The 23594-nt window shown below is 40.0% G+C and overlaps 1 protein-coding gene and 1 pseudogene across 1 annotated transcript; one reads left to right on the top strand and one right to left on the bottom strand.

Moving 5' to 3' along the window:
* Window positions 1-2868: 2868 nt before the first annotated feature.
* On the top strand, window positions 2869-3897 carry LOC139372581 (free fatty acid receptor 3-like). Its single transcript, XM_071112325.1, has one exon. The coding sequence runs from the start codon at window positions 2983-2985 to the stop codon at window positions 3895-3897; it is 915 nt and encodes a 304-aa protein (XP_070968426.1). The 5' UTR covers window positions 2869-2982.
* Window positions 3898-7295: 3398 nt separating this feature from the next.
* LOC139372305 (upstream stimulatory factor 2-like) lies at window positions 7296-22789 on the bottom strand (annotated as a pseudogene).
* Window positions 22790-23594: the final 805 nt, after the last annotated feature.

Here is a 23594-nt window from a genome sequence, read left to right as displayed (position 1 = left end):
AGTAACTGCCCACGACAGCAGCAGATTACTTTCCTGACGGCTTTGCACTATTTGTCCAGATCACCACCTTCCTGATCGGGGTACCTGCCAACATCCTGGCATTTTGCACTTTTTGCAGAAAGGTGAGCTGCAAACGTGCCGCCATCGACATCCTGCTACTCAACCTGACCATCTCCGAACTCATCTTTCTGACTTTCAAGATGGAGGCGGCTGACAAACCAGGAATAGAACCTCTACTACTTCCGGTGTCCAGTAACTTCTACACAGGGCTGTGGTGTTCATGAAATTTCATCAGCAAGTGGATTGTCAAGCAAATAATTGTCGGTCTCACGGTAATTGACTGTTAATTAACATAAACACATTTAGCATCTCCTGGCTTCCTACAAGCCACTGATGCAGACCTTTGGAACATCTACATTTTAAATAGTCTAATAAATCCATGTAATATAGCCTACACCATCACAATAAATCCAATATTTATTTTTGAAAGGTCTAACATGATATGAAGAAAATGTGGTCTATTTCAGAAGAACAGAATAGGATACTCTGAGTTGTCCTTACGTTAGGCTCTGATTGAGCTATGCAAATTGACTGTGTGCTACATTAGTTAATTTAGCAGACAAGATTTGTTTAGAATTCAGTGGAATTATTTTATATTATTTTATAGTATGTAGAATACAATTTAACAACGCTGGATAAAATAGAAAGGATATTTTCCCCAAATGATTTGCGAGGGACCTCACACATGCGGTTATTCTGTGTTGAGAGGTTAACAAAGAAACAGGACCTCCTATATGCTTCATTTAGAGTTATTTATGCAACTTTAGTTGTTCTACAAACATTGACTTATGTTTTGATTTTTAATACATTGTAAGGCTGCATGATGCAACACGAATGATGATTTGAAAAAAAGTTGAATGAAAGGCATGAACTCTGCTTAGGTCTTTGCTCAGGCTGTACACACTTCATCAGTCTCTCATTCGCAATTTGACAAGCACTTGCTAATTCCTCTAATTTCCCAGCGGCATCCCCTCTGTGTGGCCATAATGCACCCTAAAAAAATCCATGCCTTTTGCAGACAGTGTCCACTGTGCCCTTGGCCCGGAGTGCTGCGCGCATCCTTATCCAATTCCAAGATGCATATTGAAGATATAACTCTCCACAACAACATAAGTAGTTTAAAAACATATGTGATTGACTCTGCCCACCAGATGGCAGAAACATCTGATTATTCCCAGATTATTTCAATATCTCATATTTTCACAATCAAAGCCCAATGATTTCATTGCTGACCAACTATCTGCCATGTTATTTTACACTGATCTTAATGTGATTGCAACACATTTCCCTGTAAATTTATATGAGATACATTACATTGGACATTCAAGGGTTGCTGAGAGACAATGTTTGGAGAGCTTATGGAAACAAAGATTGTGACAGGAGTTTATTAAATTTGCGCAGCATATCACATCACAGACACTTGGCAGTGGGTAATGCAGTGAGGGAGGAGTGTTCTGATTTGATCTGACAATCAGCATCCGGCAGACACTTTGTGCTGCCAGTAGATTTGAGGATCCAGTCGGATAACATCGTGATCATGGGGATACAGATTTTCAAGATCCATGGAGGTGAGTTTGTCATTAGAAAATGGACACTTTTCCTCTCACATTAGTTACAGTATGAATGAGGCATCAGTAAAAAAAAGATGGGTTATTCACAAAACTTCACCACAACAGAATGTATCATCTACTTTTACCCGCTATGAAATTAATATTGAATAGCATCTATTCACTCTTTTACTGTATATCTTGTTAGCATTCTAAGTCAATTCTGAATTTGCATCAATCCAATCTCTTCTAAAGATGTAACTTCTTCAGAACACAGGTGATACATTTAACAGTAACTCAATTTTTATAAATAACCCCAAAGTTGAGACTTATGTTTTATACAGGTGAACAATCAAATCAAAACACAAAAGCGTGTTGTGTTTCCTACTGCTGACAGATAATGTCTGAAAGTTAGTATCTCATGAGATATTTTTATGGGACACCTTTTCGGTAACACACTGTGCCTTCAGAAAGTATTTATACTCATAATACCCCATAATGACAAAGTGAAAATGTATTGAAAATAAAATAAAGAAATATCTCATTTACATAAATTATCTTACCCCCGAGTTAATACGTGTTAAAATCCCCTTTGGTATCGATTCCAGCTGTGAGTGTTTCTGGGTAAGTCTCTAAGAGCTTTGCACACCTGGATTGTACAATATTTACCTATTATTCTTTTCAAAATTATTCAAGTTGGTTGTTGATCATTGCTAGACAACCATTTTCAAGTCGTGCTATAGATTTTAATGCAGATTTAAGTCAAAACTGTAATTCGGCCACTCAGGAAGATTCACTGTCTTCTTGGTAAGCAACTCCATTGTGGATTTGGCATTGAGCTTTAGGTAATTGTCCTCTGAAAGGTGAATTTATCTCCCAGTGTCTGGTGGAAAGCAAATTGAACCAGGTTTTTCTCTAGGACTTTGCCTGTGCTTAGCTCCATTCCATTTATTTTTCATCCTGAAAAACTCCTGTCCATAAAGATTACAAGCATACCCATAACATGATGCAGTCACCACTCTGCTTGAAAATATGTAGAGTGGTACTAAGTAATGTGTTCTATTGGATTTGTCCCAACATAACACTTTGTATTCAGGACAAAAGTGACTTTGCAAACAGGATGCATGATTTGGAATATTTGTATCCTCTATAGGCTTCCTTCTCTTCACTCTGTCAATTAGGTTAGTATTGTGGAGTAAGTGTGGGGTACAAAGACGAGGTAGACATTAAAAACCATGTTAAGCACTATTATTGCACACAGAGTGAGTCCATGCAACTTATTATGTAACTTGATAAGTGATTTTTCACCCTTTTCTCTTTCCAGTTGTGTCGTGAGTCTCCAAGTGTCTGAGACTGATGAAGTAGGCTAATCGCCATGCCGATCACTCATCTGTTGCTGTCTGTTTACATTGCCACCTTCCTGATTGGGGTACCTGCCAACATCCTGGCATTCTGCACCTTTTGCCAAAAGGTGCGCCGCAAACCTGCCCCCATCGACATCCTGCTCCTCAACCTGACCATCTCCGACCTCATCTTCCTCACTTTCCTGCCCTTCAAGATGAAGGAGGCTGTTGATGACATGCACTGGAACCTCCCCTTCTTCTTGTGTCCAGTCACTGGTTTCCTTTTCTACTCCACCATCTACAACAGCACCCTCCTCCTGACCGCGGTGAGTGTGGAGCGCTACCTTGGTGTGGCCTTCCCTATCAGATATGCCCTGTGTCACAGGCCACGCTATGCTGTGGTGGCCAGTATCATATGTTGGGTGGTGTCATCACTGAACCTTAGCGTCGTGTACATTGTGCCCTGCTCCCACTGGATATATAGCAATGGGACCATTATGGACGATCCCCCGACAACGTGCTACCTGAACTTCACCCAAGGCCAGCTCAGCATCCTTCTCCCAGTGCGTCTGGAGCTATTCCTGGTCCTCTTCTGCGTCCCCTTCCTGGTCTGCACCTTCTGCTATGTCAACTTCATCCGTATCCTGTCTCGGCTGCCCAACATTGGGCGGCGGCGGCGCCTGCGGGCCATTGGGCTGGCACTGGGCACCCTTTTGGTGTTTGCCCTCTGCTTTGGGCCCTACAATGTATCCCACGTGGTGGGGTTCGTACGGAAAGACAGTGAGAGTTGGAGGGATGTAGCGTTGCTCTCCAGTACCCTCAACGCCTGCCTAGACCCCATCATCTTCTATTTCTCCTCAGTGGCTGTCAGGAGCATGCTCAGTCACTGCTTCAGGAGCTTCGTGGCTACACTACACGTTTTAAAGTGTGAGAGGGGTCAAGTCTGATAGGGGTCAGCCTCCAAGACTGATAAATACAGAAAAACATGCCCTCCTTGAGTGTTTATGTTCCAATTAGTCATGCATGAAGATGTATGTATGTTCAGTGCAATGATGTATATTATATGTATTAGGTATACTCTGTTATGTTATGTAACTGTTGGCAAAGATCATCTATGATAAATTACGTTCCCTAAAGCTGTACCACAATTATAGTATAGCCATTACCCATACCTCCACAAACCATATTTATATTTAATTTAAAAAGTCATGAATAAATCGATCATCCGTATTACTTAAATCGTTTATATTACAGTACATGTGCTCTAACCAGTAGGTTATATCCAATAAAAAATATACTTGTTTTATGGGGCTTGGAATAAATAAATTAGAACCATAAGCTATAAGAGCACAGAGGTGGGTGTGAAAGATGTCCAATTTTGAGTTAATTTTGTGTAACAAGCGTGTAAATCAGGATGTGCAAACATGGGGAGATTATACAGCGCTGAGTCACAGCGTCTCATGCTCGTCTTTCCGTTGCTAGGAACTGTAAACAAATCGACAACCGCTCTCTTTTGTGCCGGTCTTGATAAATACAGATAACTGCTCTTTGTGAACTAGCTATGTTCGTTATTAGTTTACAAATTGTACACCCAGTAACATTATAGATTCAATGGGATTGAATTCAGAGGGAAATAAATGAGTGCCTTGTTTGACAAGGCAGATTGGCAATTAGGGCTGACCCCATTTAGTCGACTGGTCAGTTGTTTGGTCGATAGACACCTGCCTGTTTCATGCCTGTCTCAGTGGATTAATCCATTGCGGAGGCCGCAGGGATGGCACAGTCCATCACTCTAAGACACATATGTGCTACAGTGGAGGCTTGTGGGAGGAGCTATATGAGGACAGGCTCATTGTAGTGGCCGGAATGGAAAAAATGGAACAGAGTCAAAAATGTGGTTTCCATATATTTGTGTTTGATACCGTTCCATTTATTCCATTCCAGCCATTACAATGAGCCTGACCTCCTATAGCTCTTCCCACCAGCCTCCACTGATGTGCTACTGAAATTGTACATGGTAATATTATGTCAGAACAATGGTGCAACACTAATAACTAATATTTTATAACAAATCTGATTTCCTGAAGTGTATGTTTATTACTATTAACATACTATTAACATTTATTACTAACATCCCCTTTCATCTCACTGTGTATCCGCCTAGTTTTTTGCAGACGGCACATTTGTAGCCTAAGACTTCTTCTGGTTATCTTGGTCTCAAGCTCCTTGAGTCGGTCATCAAAGATTATTTTCAGTCGGTGACAGCTCTATTGGCAATACAAGACAAATCAGCTACAAGCTCCAAATTACACAGCAACTACATTAAGTATACCAAACATTAGGAACAACTTCCTGCTAATGAGTTGCAACCCCCCCCCCCCCTACTCAGAACAACCTTAATTCGTCACGGCATGGACTCTACAAGGTGTCAAAAGTGTTCCACAGGGATGCTGGCCCATGTTGACGCAAATGCTTCTCACAGTTGTGTCAAGTTGACTGGATGTCCTTTGTGTGGTGGACCATTCTTGATACACACGGGAAACTGTTGAGCAAGAAAAACCCAGAAGCATTGAAGTTCTTGACACAAAAACTGATGCGCCTGGCAACTACTACCATATCCTGTTCAAAGGCACTAACATGTATTGTCTTGCTCATTCACCCTCTGAATGGCACAAATACACAATCCATGTCTCTATTGTCTCAAAGCTTTAAAAATCCTTCTTTAACCAGTGTCCTCCCCTTCATCTACACTGATTGAAGTGGATTTAACAAGTGACATCAAGTCAAGGCTCTGGCTGTGCCACTCAAGTATATTCAGAGACTTGTCCCAAAGCCCCTCCTGCGTTGTCCTGGCTGTGTGCTTAGGGTCGTTGTCCTGTTGGAAGGTAAACCTTCGCCCCAGTCTGTGGTCCTGAGCGCTCTGGAGCAGGTTCTCATCAAGGATCTCTCTATACTAGTACAGTAAGAGCAAAATAATCCTATCATACTCTATATGCTCCATTCATCTTCCCCTCGATCCTGACTAGTCTCCCAGTCCCTGCTGCTGAAAAACATCCACACAGCATGATGCTGCCACCATGCTTCACCGTAACTGGTTTCCTCCAGACGTGACGCTTGGCATTAAGGCCAAAAAGTTCAATCTTGGTTTCATCAGACCAGAGAATCTTGTTTCTCATGTTCTGAGAGTCCTTTAGGTGCCTTTTGGCAAATTCAAAGCAGGCTTCGTGTGCGTTTTACTGAGGAGTGGCTTCCGTCTGGCCACTAAGGCCTGATTGGTGGAGTGCTGCAGAGATGTTTGTCCTTCTGGAAGGTTCTCTCATCTCCACAAAGGAACTCTGGAGCTCTGTCAGAGTGACCATCGGGTTCTTGGTCACCTCCCTGACCAAGGCCCTTCTCCCCCGATTGCTCAGTTTGGCCGGGTGGCCAGCTCTAGGAAGAGTCTTGGTGGTTCCAAACTTCTATTTTAAAATTATGGAGGCCACTGTGTTCTTGGGGACCTTCAATATTGCAGACATTTTTTGGTACCCTTCCCCAGATATGTGCCTCGACACAACCCTGTCTCGAAGCTCTACGGACAATTCCTTCAGCCTCATGGCTTGGTTTTTGCTCTGACAACTGTGGGGCCTTATATAGACAGGTGTGCCTGCCTTAATCATGTCCAATCAATTTAATTTACCACAGGTGAACTCCAAGTTGTAGAAACATCTCATGGATGATCAATGGAAACAGGATGCACCTGAGCTCAATTTCGAGTATCATAGCAAAGGGTCTGAATACTTATATAATTAAGATATTACTTTTTTATTTTTTATAAATTAGCACAAAATAAAGGCTTTTCTATTATGGGGCATTGTGTGTAGATTGATGAGGATACATTTTTTTATTTAATCCATTTTAGAATAAGGTTGTAACATAACAAAATGTGGAAAAGGGGAAGGGGTCTGAATACTTTCCGAATGCACTGTATATGTGTGCACCTGTTGTTTGAGTAGCTGGTTGTCCGCCTGAACTCTCAACACCTCTTTGAAGTGGTCCTGCAGTCGCTGGTCTCAGCTCCCAAAAGTAGTCACACACTTTCAACAAGATCCCTCCTTTCTTCTAAAGAGACGAGGTCGCACATTACTTATATTGTAAGAAAACATGATTTCGCACAATCTGCCATTGTGGGTGAGTTTCTCAGACACAGATTAAGCCTACTTCTGGACTAAAAACCTATTTCAATGGAGTGTTTCGATTGAGCATGCTTTCTTGTCCAGGACTAGGCGTAATTTGTGTCCAGGAAACCATCCCATAAAGTCTGTAAATGTCTTAAATTATATAATTTACCACACCCACTGCTCCAGTCTTAGTACTGTGTACTGTCTATGTTGCAGTCTAGGATTATCTTTGAGAGAGTGATGATCCGGCTGTTGATCTTGTCTCTTCTCCGCCTCTCCACTGCAAATACAAGAATCCCATAGCTTAGTTGTTAAAGCTACAGTGGTTCTTCCTGTAAAAGTTGCGTCATACTGCAGCACACCTTGCGGGCTTCCGCAGAATCCTAAGGCACGTTATTTAATTGTCAGCCATTGTTGCCATTAATGCTAGTTAGTGCTAGTTTGACCACCAGAGGGCATCTTTGAGAAGCATTTGGCAGTCTTCAATATTGGCTGTACTAGAAAATGTAAAAGCTTTTTTTTTAAGAACATAGTATATGGATTGAATTTAAGAAATGTAGCTTAATTAATTAGATTAACATTATGGTGTTTCTATTCCAAGAAAAAAAAACCTCAGTGTTTCCGTTAGGAAAATATGGTGCTGTATAACGTGACCTTAATTTAATTAGGCAAGTCAGTTAAGAACAAATTCTTATTTACAATTACCGCCTACACCGGCCAAACCTGGGCCAATTGTGCGCCGCCCTATGGGACTCCCAATCACAGCAGGTTGTGATACAGCCAACCTAACTAAGAAATACATTTGATGAAACAATTCTCCCCCTACCCTCCTTCTTGGCAAGAGTCTATTGTCCTGCAAATAGCCCATAATGGCACTGTACAACGTGACCAATCGGGAGTAGGCTACAGTAGTACAGTAAGAGCAAAATAATCCTAACATTTCCACACCCTAATTGTAGTCTAACCAATACCCAAACGGTGATTAAGTGAAAATAAAAATCTCATTGATTTATCAAGACCAGTCCCCATGCTTGTCTCAGAGCAGCGCTGTCTTGACCTCTGAATGCTGTCTTTTCCCCCTTCCTCTTGCCTCTTCCATTCATTTTGAAAGAGTATTTTCCAGTAAGCATAAGGGTATGTCACTAAACCACAAATGACCTCAAAGTCCCGCAGCATAATCTCAAAACTTTTAGTTGAGCAACCACTGTACAGCATGAGCCATACTCCCATTCGGAAGTGAGTCAATAACACTTGCACAAGATAATCAAAATCATTTTGGAAATGACATGAAAACATTTAGTAAGGCTTCTCCTTTTTCTCTCTATGCCCATAGTAAGTCTGAACTTTTACTTTGAAATCTCCATTTGTCAGATAAATTATTTTGTACTTTCACTGTGTTGTGCTCTTCTTATCCCTAGGTGCCCAGGGGGGCATCCATCTTCCTGCATAGAGAGACTAAGACAAATAAACTGTCAAACTTAATGTCCCCGTTACGTAAAACCTCCGCTCATAAAAACAAACAAATTGACAGTGTATTCAAATACAGTGCCTTGCGAAAGTATTCGGCCCCCTTGAACTTTGCGACCTTTTGCCACATTTCAGGCTTCAAACATAAAGATATAAAACTGTATTTTTTTTGTGAAGAATCAACAACAAGTGGGACACAATCATGAAGTGGAACGACATTTATTGGATATTTCAAACTTTTTTAACAAATCAAAAACTTAAAAATTGGGCGTGCAAAATTATTCAGCCCCTTTACTTTCAGTGCAGCAAACTCTCTCCAGAAGTTCAGTGAGGATCTCTGAATGATCCAATGTTGACCTAAATGACTAATGATGATAAATACAATCCACCTGTGTGTAATCAAGTCTCCGTATAAATGCACCTGCACTGTGATAGTCTCAGAGGTCCGTTAAAAGCGCAGAGAGCATCATGAAGAACAAGGAACACACCAGGCAGGTCCGAGATACTGTTGTGAAGAAGTTTAAAGCTGGAATTGGATACAAAAAGATTTCCCAAGCTTTAAACATCCCAAGGAGCACTGTGCAAGCGATAATATTGAAATGGAAGGAGTATCAGACCACTGCAAATCTACCAAGACCTTGCCGTCCCTCTAAACTTTCAGCTCATACAAGGAGAAGACTGATCAGAGATGCAGCCAAGAGGCCCATGATCACTCTGGATGAACTGCAGAGATCTACAGCTGAGGTGGGAGACTCTGTCCATAGGACAACAATCAGTCGTATATTGCACAAATCTGGCCTTTATGGAAGAGTGGCAAGAAGAAAGCCATTTCTTAAAGATATCCATAAAAAGTGTAGTTTAAAGTTTGCCACAAGCCACCTGGGAGACACACCAAACATGTGGAAGAAGGTGCTCTGGTCAGATGAAACCAAAATTGAACTTTTTGGCAACAATGCAAAACGTTATGTTTGGCGTAAAAGCAACACCCTGAACACACCATCCCCACTGTCAAACATGGTGGTGGCAGCATCATGGTTTGGGCCTGCTTTTCTTCAGCAGGGACAGGGAAGATGGTTAAAATTGATGGGAAGATGGATGGAGCCAAATACAGGACCATTCTGGAAGAAAACCTGATGGAGTCTGCAAAAGACCTGAGACTGGGACGGAGATTTGTCTTCCAACAAGACAATGATCCAAAACATAAAGCAAAATCTACAATGGAATGGTTCAAAAATAAACATATCCAGGTGTTAGAATGGCCAAGTCAAAGTCCAGACCTGAATCCAATCGAGAATCTGTGGAAAGAACTGAAAACTGCTGTTCACAAATGCTCTCCATCCAACCTCACTGAGCTCGAGCTGTTTTGCAAGGAGGAATGGGAAAAAATGTCAGTCTCTCGATGTGCAAAACTGATAGAGACATACCCCAAGCGACTTACAGCTGTAATCGCAGCAAAAGGTGGCGCTACAAAGTATTAACTTAAGGGGGCTGAATAATTTTGCACGCCCAATTTGTCAGTTTTTGATTTGTTAAAAAAGTTTGAAATATCCAATAAATGTCGTTCCACTTCATGATTGTGTCCCACTTGTTGTTGATTCTTCACAAAAAAATACAGTTTTATATCTTTATGTTTGAAGCCTGAAATGTGGCAAAAGGTCGCAAAGTTCAAGGGGGCCGAATACTTTCGCAAGGCACTGTACATTCATAAATAAATTCAAATTAGAATGATAAACAAATTGCCTATAGTACTTTTGCATTTAGGATTTGCCTTTATTTCTCGTACTGCATTTAAGACACCGTTTATTTTACATGGCAACACTTTACATTTGTGCACAACAGTTGAAACAATCTACTTGAAGACGTTGGTCATACTTTATCTGGATAGTCCAGATAGTGTGTTGATCGTATGATCATCTGTTGATAAGCATGACCATCTGTTGATAAGCAACTGCTTGAGAAGGTAAGGGTTACGTTTTTAGGGTTAGGATAAGGGTAAGGGTTAGTTGAAATGTTACTGATAGTCCCATCTGTAGATGCTCTACAGACTATCCAAATAGAGTGTTACCGAGACGTTTCCTTGCCTTCGGTCATCCTATAACCCAAATCTAAATATAACATTCATCACGTTCACCTGACAGGGACACTAAGATGTATGATTCATCACGACTAGTGGATTAACCACACGTCTGTCTAACAAAGATGGGAGAGGGGCAGTTTTAGGGATGCAAGCAAACGTAGGCCTCACCAATTTCAACTGCCATGCTGTAGAGTCTACTTTTCACCAAGGTCTCTGGGGATGGCATGTAAGTGGGACAGTTTTTGTTTTCTCCCATTTTAATTTATTTTTATGTCATGATACACACAATCACAAATGGGGGAGCATTGGGGTGTGATGAATGTGTATGGAACACTAAACTGTGTGGCAGGTGAAGCTGTACGTGTGTGTGCGAGGGGCAATGGTCCGTGGAGTGCCAGCTTGCAACACATCAGGTGGGCTCAATCATCACATTGAAGTGACCTGGTGTCAGAGAGAGGGGGTACAAATCAGGGATTTATAGGATTCTCAAGAAAGACTAGTGACTTAACGTCTCTGGCCCTATTGTGATAAAGGCAATACTCAAAACTAATTTTAGTCAAATGAATGCAACTTTTAGCTGTTTTTTTATGGACTGTATTATTTACCGTGTTGAATGTGGGACCTATTTTGCGGACAGACCATTGCCAGGCAACAGTCAGACACGCGAGAGAGTGAAGGGAGGACAACCCTTCAAACTCCATGAGCTAGCAAGACAGCTATTTGATTGTTTTACAAAGTTGTTGTAACGCGGTCTGAGTAAACCAAAGTGATGAACCGTTAGCTAGTCCCGCATCCCTGACCACCGTGAGGACAGCATTGGAATTGTTTCTGGTTCAACAGTCATCGGATGGTCTCCGCTTTTTGATGCTGTGAGACACAGAGCTCGGTGTGATGTGAGTCACATTATCCACTGGTTGTGGTAAAACAAGAGAATAACTGTAGCTATATAATTAGCTACATTGGGACCAGTCCCGTTTAGTCGAGGAGGATTTTTGTGTTTGAATGGCCAGTTCGACTGTTGTTGCACTCGTGCGCTTCTCATCGGTCACGCGTAGCCGATCTGGATTCAGGGCCGTGAGTATTCTACTTATTTTATTGGTTTAAAGGGTGTCCCCACTGTTTATATGAGTGCTCTTAGGTATTAATTAAAACCTGGTACCAGGTCCTTACTAATTAACGTAGATGTGATTGAAATGTGTTGATAATTGTTCGTTTTTGATTTGAAACTGAATTGGTACGTCTTGATTTTTATAATAATTAATAACTTTACATCTTGTTTGTTGTGATCATTCTTTATCATAGTTCAAAGGATATCCATTTGTTTCTTTTCACTGTGTGGGCATCTTACTAGTAAGCAAATACATGTCTTTAGGGGTACATTACTTATTAGGTGGAGGCACTGAACTACAGTATTTATGGTTATGCTTACACACATGTTTACACACATTAACCTTCACATGCTAACTATTTACAGACTAAATACTGCCACACCTAGATACTAGGTCAAAACTGATTAGAACTAAGGTCCCTCAGAAGACAGGGTTAAAAACTGAATTTGAAAATATATATATAATAATAATAAAGAGTGACCTCCGTAATTATTGTGACAGTGACATATTTTTTGTTGTTTTGGCACTGCACTCAAGCACTTTGGATTTCAAATGATACAATGACTATTTGAGGGTATTTTCATTTGAGGGTATTTTCATCCATATCAGGTAAACCATTTAGAAATTACAGCACTTTTTGTACATAGTCCCCCCATTTTAGGGGATGAAAAGTATTGGGACAAATTCACTTACTGTATATGTGTATTAAAGAAGTCAAACGTTTTGTATTTGGTCCCATATTCCTAGCACGCAATAACTGCATCAAGCTTGTGACTGTACAAACTTGTTTGCTGTTTGTTTTGGTTGTGTTTCAGATTAATTTCTATTGGGCACAAAATTAATGGTAAATAATGTATTGTGTCATTTTGGAGTCACTTTTACTGTAAACAAGAATATAATATGATTTTAAACACTTCTACATGAATGCTACTATGATTAGGGATAGTCCTGAATGGATCGCAAATAATGATGAGTGAGAAAGCTACTCACCTCCGGCCTGTGTAAATGTTGGGTCAGACTGCACGGACACTGCTTTGGTTGCCCCATCTCTGACTGTGTCAGCAGAGAAATTGGCAAAACGCATCTCTCCTCCCACCATCTCCTCCGCAGGACTACCCCCATTACTGAAGGGGTTCTGAATGAGGAGAGAGGTAAATGAAACATCAATACTTCACTAAAATGATATTGTGTACGCCACGCGTGCACACACACACACACACACACACACACACACACACACACACACACACACACACACACACACACACACACACACACACACACACACACACACACACACACACACACACACACACACACACACACACACACACACACACACAAACACACACACACACACACACACACACACACACACACACACACACACACACACACATGCTACTGCCTGCTGTGCTCCAGTAAATGCAGCAGTGAAGACCACACTGACTGCCCCAGTACCGTCGCCTGCTGCCTCTAGCTAGTCATCTGTCACCTAGACCACATGATAGGTCAACTGGAGTGAAGAAAGTCAAGGGGAGGTGGTCAGGACATGAATATGCCAAACATTTCATATAGAATCAGAATCCAAGTACATTTAGATGTACCAGGAATTTGAGCTGGTGAAATGGTGCGGACAACCATAAATAGAATATACAATCAGAAAGAATATAGACAAAATTGCCTGGGTCATTGATTGAGCTCACCTGTGCAGAATTGGTATTGAACATTATGATCCGCAAAAGCTGCGGCCTGCTGTACACTCTGTATGGTAACTGCAGTCTGCTCCTCCGTCACCACACCCTCTGAGAAAAACACACTAGCACGTTAGAATCCACATTTTCACAATCTCTCTCTCACAAAAACACATTTCAAAATTCCAGCATTTGAACAGAGGAAATCGCACACCCGATACCTACCTTCCAATTGGAGAATCTCCTCTGTTTGCCGTGACTGATGGAGGGATAAGGGAGTTCTTTTAAAACACTCATATTCAATTAAAACAGCTGTGTACTATAGGCTAATTAATAATACTCCAAGGGATAAGAACCAAATATACGTGAGATCCTTCCACTTCATGATACAAGTGTCAAACTTGGTATACTAATACTAGATACCTTAAGGAACATTTTAAAGATTGGAGGCAGTCTGGGAAGCATGTCAGTCACCCAGGGTGGCCATTTAATAATATGGCTGCCATTCGGATTTCCTGTTAATTAAAAAAAATATATAGGGTAGAATCATTCCAAACAATATCAAAATAACTTTATGTTATCTACCCACTAAATAAACTCCACAGATAATATAGACAATCATTCTGACCATAGAATACTCTTGACCTTCATGGGGGTTATAAGACCTTCATGGGGGTTATATTGAGGTCATTTCCAACATAGTCCAGCAGCTACGGGAAAAGGTGAAATAATTTTGGCTCGAGCCATCACAGATTTTGTTCATTACAACCATGGCATACATTTTCATTATGGACAGCTATGGCCACCAACCAGCTGGATATTATACGCTACGTGGCCAAAGGTATGTGGACTCCTTCAAAATTAGTGGATTCTGATATTTTAGCCACACCTGTTGCTTACAGGTTTATACAATCAAACACATAGCCATGCAATCTCATTAGACAAACATTGGCAGTAGAATAGCCCTTACTGAAGAGCTCAGTGACTTTCAACATGCCACCGTCATAGGATGCCACCTTTCCAACAAGTCAGTTCATCAAATTTCTGCCCTGTTAGAGCTGCCCTGGTCAACTGTAAGTGCTGTTATTGTGAAGTGGAAACGTCTAGGAGCAACAATGGCTCAGTCGCGAAGTGGTAGGCCACACAAGTAAAAATCGCCTGTCCTCGGTTGCAACACTCACTGACTCTGGAAGCAACGTCAGCACAAGAACTGTTCGTTGGGAGCTTCATGAAATGGGTTTCCATGGCCGAGCAGCCTCACACAAGCCTAAGATCACCATGCACAATGCCAAGTGTCGGCTGGAGTGGTGCCATTGGACTCTGGAGCAGTGGAAACACCTTCTCTGGAGTGATGAATCACGCTTCAACATCTGGCAGTTCGACAGACAAATCTGGGTTTAGCGGATGCCAGGAGAACGTTTTAATGTAGTTGGGTGGAGTCGGAATAATGGTCTGGGGCTGTTTTTCACGATTCGGGCTAGGCCTCTTAGTACCAGTGAAGGGAAATCTTAGAGCTACAGCATAAAATGACATTCTAGGCGATTCTGTGCTTCCAATTTTGTGGCAACAGTTTGGGGCCTTTACTGTTTCAGCATGACAATGCCCCCGGTGTACAAAAGCGAGGTCCATACAGAAATGGTGTGGAAGAACTTCACTGTACTGCACAGAGCCCTGACCTCAACCCCATTGAACACCTTTGGGATGAATTGGACCGCCGACTGCAAGCCAGGCCTGATTGCCAACATCAGTGCGCAACCTCACTAATGCTGTTGTGGCTGAATGGAAGCAAGTCCCCGCAGCAATGTTCCAACATCTAGTGGAAATCCTTCCCAGAAGAGTGGAGGCTGTTATAGCAGCAAAGGGAGGACCAACTCCATATTAATGCCCATGAGTTTGGAATGAGATGTTCGACGAGCACGTGTTCACATACTTTTAGTGTACATTCATGTAGTGTACATTTACAATGGGATTTTATATAAAAAGTGTACACAGGTTTCCTGTAATTTGTCTTAAAATTGACATAAAACAGAATATCATTATATATCATTGCAATCAGTAGACTTCAGGTAACACACATAATAGTTTTTAGTGTCTACATGTAAACTATTGGAACTAGCTATGAAACAATGTACAAACAGTAGTAAGTTGGCACACGTTTTCAACAGTAGTGAGTTGGCACACGTTTTCACCACTTTTCTACTAAGATTTTAAGGGATATGTATATGGCATCTTTGGGCCATTTTATTGTTTTCCAGACCCCCTCAAACATTTTAAGACATCATTGGGCTGTTTGTAGCAATTATTTATGGAGATATGGCCATGCGAATCGTGTCCAATACGGCCCTATACAGCTGGTTGGCACCTGTACAAAAGCCCTCAGAGTGGAGCAGCATACTACTGAGATGAACTTGATTAACCAAGCTGATTTCACCTGTTGACTCTCTCTCTAAATGTCACACACTTGTCACTAATTATCAAGACTGCCTTGATAGGCTCATAAAAAAATTGTTTGTTTAAGTCATAATGTTAAGATGTCATGTAATTTCCTTATTTGAGATTTATTGGTTTAATAGATTCGTCCGTATCACCTTTACCTTTTATGTTATGCAACTTGCTTATAAAGCCCCACAGTGGATGTGTCATAATACCCATAAAACCTAGTGGTCAAACAGGGAAATGGTTTTTCCACCATTCATTTCTCCCATATGGGATTTTTGAAACACTTAAATAAGGGATGTGTTTTGATAACTGTGTAAATCTCTTTTGGACATTGTGAGTTTTATCAATATATTTGGCTCTATTTACTCTCATATTCAAAAATGCTAATTAGCCTCAAAGTAGATATCAAGACTACAAATTCCTGCATGTCATCTTTAGCTGACACCTTTGCAGACAGGTATTGTGTAAATGTGTAACTTGCCCAAGGCAGTTCACAGAATTGTAAATTTAAGGAAATTTATTAATTACTAAATGTAGTTAACATCATTTCATCCAGAGATTCTTACCTTTGCCTCGATTCGGCAGTCTCATCCAGATCATCATGGCATTTGAATTTCTATATGATAGCCACATTAGCAGCTAATTGGCATTGCATTTTTTTTGTGGGTAGGTAAATACAGGAAAATATATTGATAAAAATCACCTTGGTCGAGATATTTACACGGTTATCAAAATGTCACTATAGGGGAACCCTAAAATCCCCTATGTGAAAAATGAATGGTGGAAAAACTATTGGAACCATTTAGGGCTGACCCCATTTAGTTGACTGGTCAATTGTTTGGTCGACAGGCTGTTAAGTCAACAAGATTTTTTTTAAATTGAGCAGTCTAAAACCTTTACGATACCAGTCAAAAGTTTGGACACACCTACTAATTCAAGGGTTTTTCTTTATTTTTACTATTTTATACAGAGAATAATGAAGACATCAAAACTATGAAATAACACACATGAAATCATGTAGTAACAGAAAAGTGTCAAACAAATCAACATATGTTATATTTGAGATTCTTCGAAGTAGCCACTCTTTGCCTTGACAGCTTTGCACACTCTTGGCATTCCCTCAACCAGCTTCATGAGTTTGTCACCTGAAATGCATTTTAATTCACTGGTGTGCCTTGTTAAAAGTTCATTTGTGGAATCTCTTTCCTTCATAAATCCTGTTCGGGGTAGGGGGCAGCATTTTCACGTTCGGATGAAAAGCGTGTCCAGAGTAAACTGCCTGCTACTCAGGCCCAGTTACTAATATTTGCATATTATTAGTAGTATTGGACAGAAAACACTGACGTTTCTAAAACTGTTTGAATGATGTCTGTGAGTATAACAGAACTCATATGGCAGGTGAAAACCTGAGAAAAATCCAACCAGGAAGTGGGAAATCTGAGGTTTGTAGTTTTTCAACTCATCACCTATTGAATATACAGTGTCTATGGGGTCATATTGCAGTTCCTAAGGCTTCCACTAGATGTCAACAGTCTTTAGAACCTTGTTTGAGGCTTCTACTGTGAAGTGGGGGCGAATGAGAGCTGATTGAGTAAGAGGTCTGCCAGAGTGGCATGAGCTGATCACGCGCACACTCGTGAGAGCAACCTGCATTTCTAAAGACAAAGGAATTCTCCGGTTGGAACATTATTGAAGATTTATGTTAAAAACATCCTAAAGATCGATTCTATACATCGTTTGACATGTTTCTACGAACTGTAATATAACTTTTTGAACTTCTCGTCTGAACTTTCGCCTGGACTTGCCCGCGCCTCGTGAGTCTGGATTTGTTTACTAAACGCGCTAACAAAAGGAGTTATTTGGAAATAAATGATGGACTTTATCAAACAAAACAAACATTTATTGTGGAACTGGGATTCCTGGGAGTGCATTCTGATGAAGATCATCAAAGGTAAATATTTATAACGCTATTTCTGACTTTTACTGACTCCACAACATGGCGGGTATCTGCATGGCTTGTTTTTGTGTCTGAGCGCCGTACTCAGATTATTGCATGGTTTGCTTTTTCCATAAAGCTTTTTTGAAATCTGACACACAGTGAATTAAGGAGAAGTATATCTATAATTCTGTGCATAATATGAGTATTTCTGTAAATTGATGTGGCTCTCTGAAAATTCTCCGGATGTTTTCGAGGCATAACATTACTGACCATAAAGCGCCAATGTAAACTGACGTTTTTGGATAGAAATATGTACTTTATTGAACAAAACATACATGTATTGTGTAACATGAAGTCCTATGAGTGCCATCTGATGACGATCATCAAAGGTTAGTGATTAATTGTATCTATATTTCTGCTTTTTGTGACTAGGCTCTGACCTAACATAATCATATGGTGTGCTTTCGCTGTAAAGCCTTTTTGAAATTGGATATGATGGGTAGATTAACAAGAAGCAAAGCTTTAATTTGGTGTCTTGCACTTGTGAATGTATGAAAGTTAAATATTTCAAAGAAATGTTTTCGAATTTCGCGCTCTGCTTTTTCAGCGGATGTTGCTAGCGGAACCCCTAGCCCTAACAAGTTATTCATGCGTTTGAGCCAATCAGCTATGCTGTGAAGATAGTTCTAGGGCCTCCCACTCCTCTTTCTATTCTGGTTAGAGACAGTTTACGCTGTTCTGTGAAGGGAGTAGATCACAGCGTTGTACGAGATCTTCAGTTTCTTGGCAATGTCTTGCATGGAATAGCCTTCAATTCTCAGAACAAGAATAGACTGACGAGTTTCAGAAGAAAGGTCTTTGTTAGTGGCCATTTTGAGCCTATAATCGAACCCACAAATGCTGATGCTCCAGATACTCAACTAGTCTAAAGAAGGACAGTTTCATTGCTTGTTTAATCAGAACAACAGTTTTCAGCTGTGTACTAACATAATTGCAAAAGAGTGTTCTACTGATCAATTATCCTTTTTAAATGATAAACTTGGATTAGCTAACACAACATGCCATTGGAACACAGGAGTGATGGTTGCTGATAATGGGCCTCTGTACGCCTATGTTGATATTCCATTGAACATGTGTTCTTTCCAGCTATAATAGTCTTTTACAACATTAACAATGTCCACACTGTAGTTCTGATCTATTTGATGTTATTTTAATGGACAAAAAAAGTGCTTTTCTTTCAAAAACAGGGACATTTCTAAGTGACCCCAAACTTTTGAACAGTAGTGTATATATTTTATGGCACAAGACGCCTGTCTCAGTGGACTAATCCATTGTGGAGGCCGCAGGGATCACCAGTAGTACATTTACCGTTAATTCCCATTCTATATCTGCAATGTTTGTTTGTTTGTGATAATTTCTGTTAATGCTTTCAATATGTTATTATTAGAGTCTTTTACCGTTCTCATTGTTGGAGTGAACAACTTGTTTGTGGACCGCACAACCTATGCTACACTTGTGAGGAACAACTTTTGGTTTATTTCATTCCATTTAGGAGTTGTACATTTATTAATTGGAGTTTGTTTGTAGCACTCATGTCAATGTTGAGTAAGGACACGCACTTGATTATAAATAGAATTAGGCCTAGGCTACCTGGCCTGCGCGGAAATGTAGGCCTTTAAAATGTGCCCATTGGCGGATCTGAGGGTATTTCTGATTGTCTTAACTCAGCACCACTGTGGAACTTCTCTAAGTATTTTTTTCTTTATCTCAAACTGGAAGTAAACCGTCTGTTTTTACATCCATTGAGAAAGGCAAAAATTCCTCAACGTAGCCTATTTGACTGACTCTTCTTGGTGAGGATCAAAAGGACCCATCAGCTAGGTAAATGTTTGAGGATTTTAGTTTTATAATGAGTTAATGGTTTTTCATGTCTCTTGCACACTAACTAAGCCACGCCCCTAATGAGGTCAGAGTTCGTGTCAACGCGATGCAACTGTCTTTCAGGCCAGAGTGCTTAAAAGGACTCGCTGAGAATTTAAATAAAGACGTGAACGTGAGGACATGGTCCACATGTAGAAATGGTTAAAACTACAAGACCAGAACACGGTAAGACCCTCTGAAACTCTCGATGAGTAATGAAGGTGAAGACTAGACCAAACATGCAGCTGGTGTGTAAAGTAGTCTAGGACAATTGACCAAAGAGGGGAGGGAAGGACAGTTCCCTCTCACCACCGTGTGGTAAACCTGAAGGGTCCATTCAAAAAATACTCCAGTACAAAAGAGGTCTACAACTGAGAAGGACATTGTGACTTCTGGTGGACACCAGAGACTTACATGAACTACTTCCCATAGACGGACCGAGTGGTTTCAACAGAGAGACGTCAGAGAAAGACATCTAAGCGTAAATATGTTGCATTTCCAATCCGAATGAGCGGTTGTTAGGGTGCTAAATATTCATATTTACGGTGAGCGTAGTTTCCAAATGTATGTAGGATAAGTCCACTCTCTTTGTATCTCCCTGCTCTTTATCTTTCCCACCCCCTTTCCATTGTGTAACAAGCAGTGATATCGGGTTAGTCCACTAGGGACTGTTTTCATTGCATTATGTTAGTAATCAATAACCTATACCGTGTGTGTCTGTGTGTGTTTGTATTTCTGTGTGATTATTTAGTTAGTAAATAAATAATTAAGCCAATTTGTGTATCGCTGATTCATGACTTAGGTAAGGGTTTGTGCAAATTTACGAAGTCAACTATGTTCAGAATGAGACTGAGGTAATAACTAATAATTGACTGTTACGGATGTAAGAGATATTTATATTATCTTATGAGCTTAAGTCGGGATATAGTAACTCGTTAAAGAACTGCCATGGTGCCCCAAATTCCTAATGAGTTTATTGTTACTTGATTAATTTAATCAAGTAATATTTCAATGTAGTAGTTAATTATGTGATAAATAGCAGTCATCACATTAATGATAGTAACGTCACAACACTCTGATCCGGTGGAAATGTAATTAAATAGGCCTATCTGATTACTTCTTATCCCTTGCGCAAATAGCCTACAGCTATGTCTGTCCGGAGCCTGCTGGACCGGGAAAATCTGAGGGCCCAGTATATTTTATACATTTTATACAATGTTGCAAGTTTGTTAGTGCAAATTCAGGCTAGACCCAAGTTAATTGTTGATACAATGTTTCAGGTTTGTTGATAGGATATTTATTTTTATCAGGATAGTTTCTATCTGCAGGCTGCAGATGTTTTTATTTGTTGGCTTTATGTAGGCTATTTTTACATAGTTGCCAATATAAATTACATTTAGAATTTTTATTAACTACATGATAATGCTTTTGAAATAAAGACTTTATTATAAATTGAATGAAACTGTTCCGTGAAAATGTGCATATAAAAAACATAACTAGAAATGGTAAGATAAAATGGCAAATGTTGCTGACCCCTGGTGTAGGCTATTAGGAAACTTAACAGCAGGAGCGAAGGCCAGCAGCAGCGGGGGTAAGAGGGTCGGGAACGTTTAAAAAATATATATATAATCTGGTTAGGCTATCTTGATCTCTGGATCCCTTGAGCCATTTGTGAGTCTTAATTATTTAATCACAGTGTGCTTAAAGCATCAGACAAGTTCAGTAGCCTATATATAGGTGATTTTATTAAAACACAAACGGTGTTGCTATATTGGGAAAAATACACGTTTTAAAATTTAAACCAAGCAATTGGTCGAAAGAACAGAAGACCCTAGGTTGACCAAGACTTTTTATATTTTTTATTGGGGACACCCCTAGAATCATTTCCCTGTTTGACCGCTAGGTTTTATGGGTATTATGACTCATACTGTGGTACTTTGTCTCATTTGTTGCAGAACCACACACAAATCCAACTTCTTAGTCTATTTTTCAAAGACCATATTGAAAATGACAGCTAGGGGGCTAACGGACAAAATCTGTGATGGCAATTTAGCCAAAATTACTTACTTAGACATGCCCTAGCTGTGTGTGAAATTTGGTGGCTCTATTACAAACTCTATTACATTTTATCCTGTAGCTGCTGAACTATGGTAAAAATGACCTCAATGTGACCCCCATGAAAGTCTTATGAGTATTTTGTTATCAGAAATATTGTCTATATTATCAGTGGGGTATATTTAGTGGGTATATAACAATGACTTTGTAATGTTATATTGTTTGGAATGATTTTACCCTAACAGGAAATCTGGATTGACTGGTAGGCTTCCCAGACTGCCTGCAATATTTAAAATGTTCCTTAATGTATCTAGTATTAGTGTACCAAGTTTGATACTTGTATCCTAAAATGTAACAATTATTTAATCTATCCGCTGGACTATAATTGACTGTGTACTGTACACTGATATAAGTAGCAAGAGTGCCCCCTGGTGTTTGCGGAAGAAAATGTGGCATACTAGTCTGCTAAAGTTGAATCAGTAAAATGTATACTAACTTAACTTTGGGATAATCAGACAATGGAACTTGCATGCATCAGCAGGTCAACACTTTCCCTCCAAAACATTGACAAATGGTAACGCCCCCGTAATCCTTCAAACAGAGGCTAAAACACTTATGGCTGCAGTCTTTTTTAAGGCACAGCTCATAACAGTGCTGTTCAGAAGGGCTTTTAATTATTATTATTATTATCATTATCATTATCCAACCCATAGTGGAATATTGCATAATGATATCAAAATGAAATCGTTGTAAAAATAAAAAATATATATAATAATAATACATTATGCAATCGTGGGCAAAATATAGCCAGTTTCATTTACCCAATAACGAAATATATTACTGAAAATACATTAATAAAGGTGGCGCTAATGTGTTGCTAAGGAAGAAGGTGCCTAGGCTTGGGAAGTTATTACCAGCGGTGAGCATAGGACGCGTTTTCTTACCTCTAATAGCTGTCCAAACTCTGTTCAACCATATCCATGAAGGTTACAGTTTAAAATATGATATTCAGCGACACTGAAATCCGGAGATGGATGTACAGATCACCCGGACAAACACACGAGTCATGTGATAAAGACAGTCCAGAGGTACCGACCTGGTACCGACCTAAATTAAAATGGAAAACGCGAACTAGGAGGTGTTGACGTCGCTTGTTCGAAAATGCGAGATTAGGGGTTCAGAAATTGACACTGTTAAAGGGTCAAACGACATTTACCGTCGGAGTTATACAGGGCCATTGGGAAGATATTTCCGTCATTAACTGGTTTATTTTGTGCCTTTTTGTTTATTGTAAAAAAAAAAAAAAGTATCCTGATTGGGCAATTACACTCGTCGGGGTGTACATGTAGCCATCCGCAAGGCTGCGGCAGTAGCCGTGTCGTTGTGGATTATAAAATATTGAGTGGAGTGTACTCGAAACACGCGATGATTCTTGATTTTGCTGAATGTGAACAATGGCATGAGATGAGCTATAAAAGGGCACATTGCTCTCTCTGACCCATGGCAAAAAGAGTAGAATTACAGACAATTAGTTTTAATACTGCAACATTTTCTCTTAGCCTCATGACAAAGTGTGTAAAATAGCATTATAAAACTGCAAAAATTCAATAATTCAGCAAATTAGCTGCCCCACCAACAACAACAAAAATACTTGGGAAAAAAAATATATTATTTACATACATACATACATACATACATACAGTGCATTTGGAAAGTATTCCGATCCATTGACTTTTTCCACATTTTGTTACGTTACAGCCTTATTCTAAAATGGATTACATTTCTTA

This window comes from Oncorhynchus clarkii, chromosome 18 (assembly GCF_045791955.1).
Source record: "Oncorhynchus clarkii lewisi isolate Uvic-CL-2024 chromosome 18, UVic_Ocla_1.0, whole genome shotgun sequence".
NCBI lineage: Eukaryota > Metazoa > Chordata > Actinopteri > Salmoniformes > Salmonidae > Oncorhynchus > Oncorhynchus clarkii.
The sequence above is the reverse complement of the archived record's forward strand: the minus strand, read 5'-3'. Positions and strand labels throughout refer to the sequence as shown.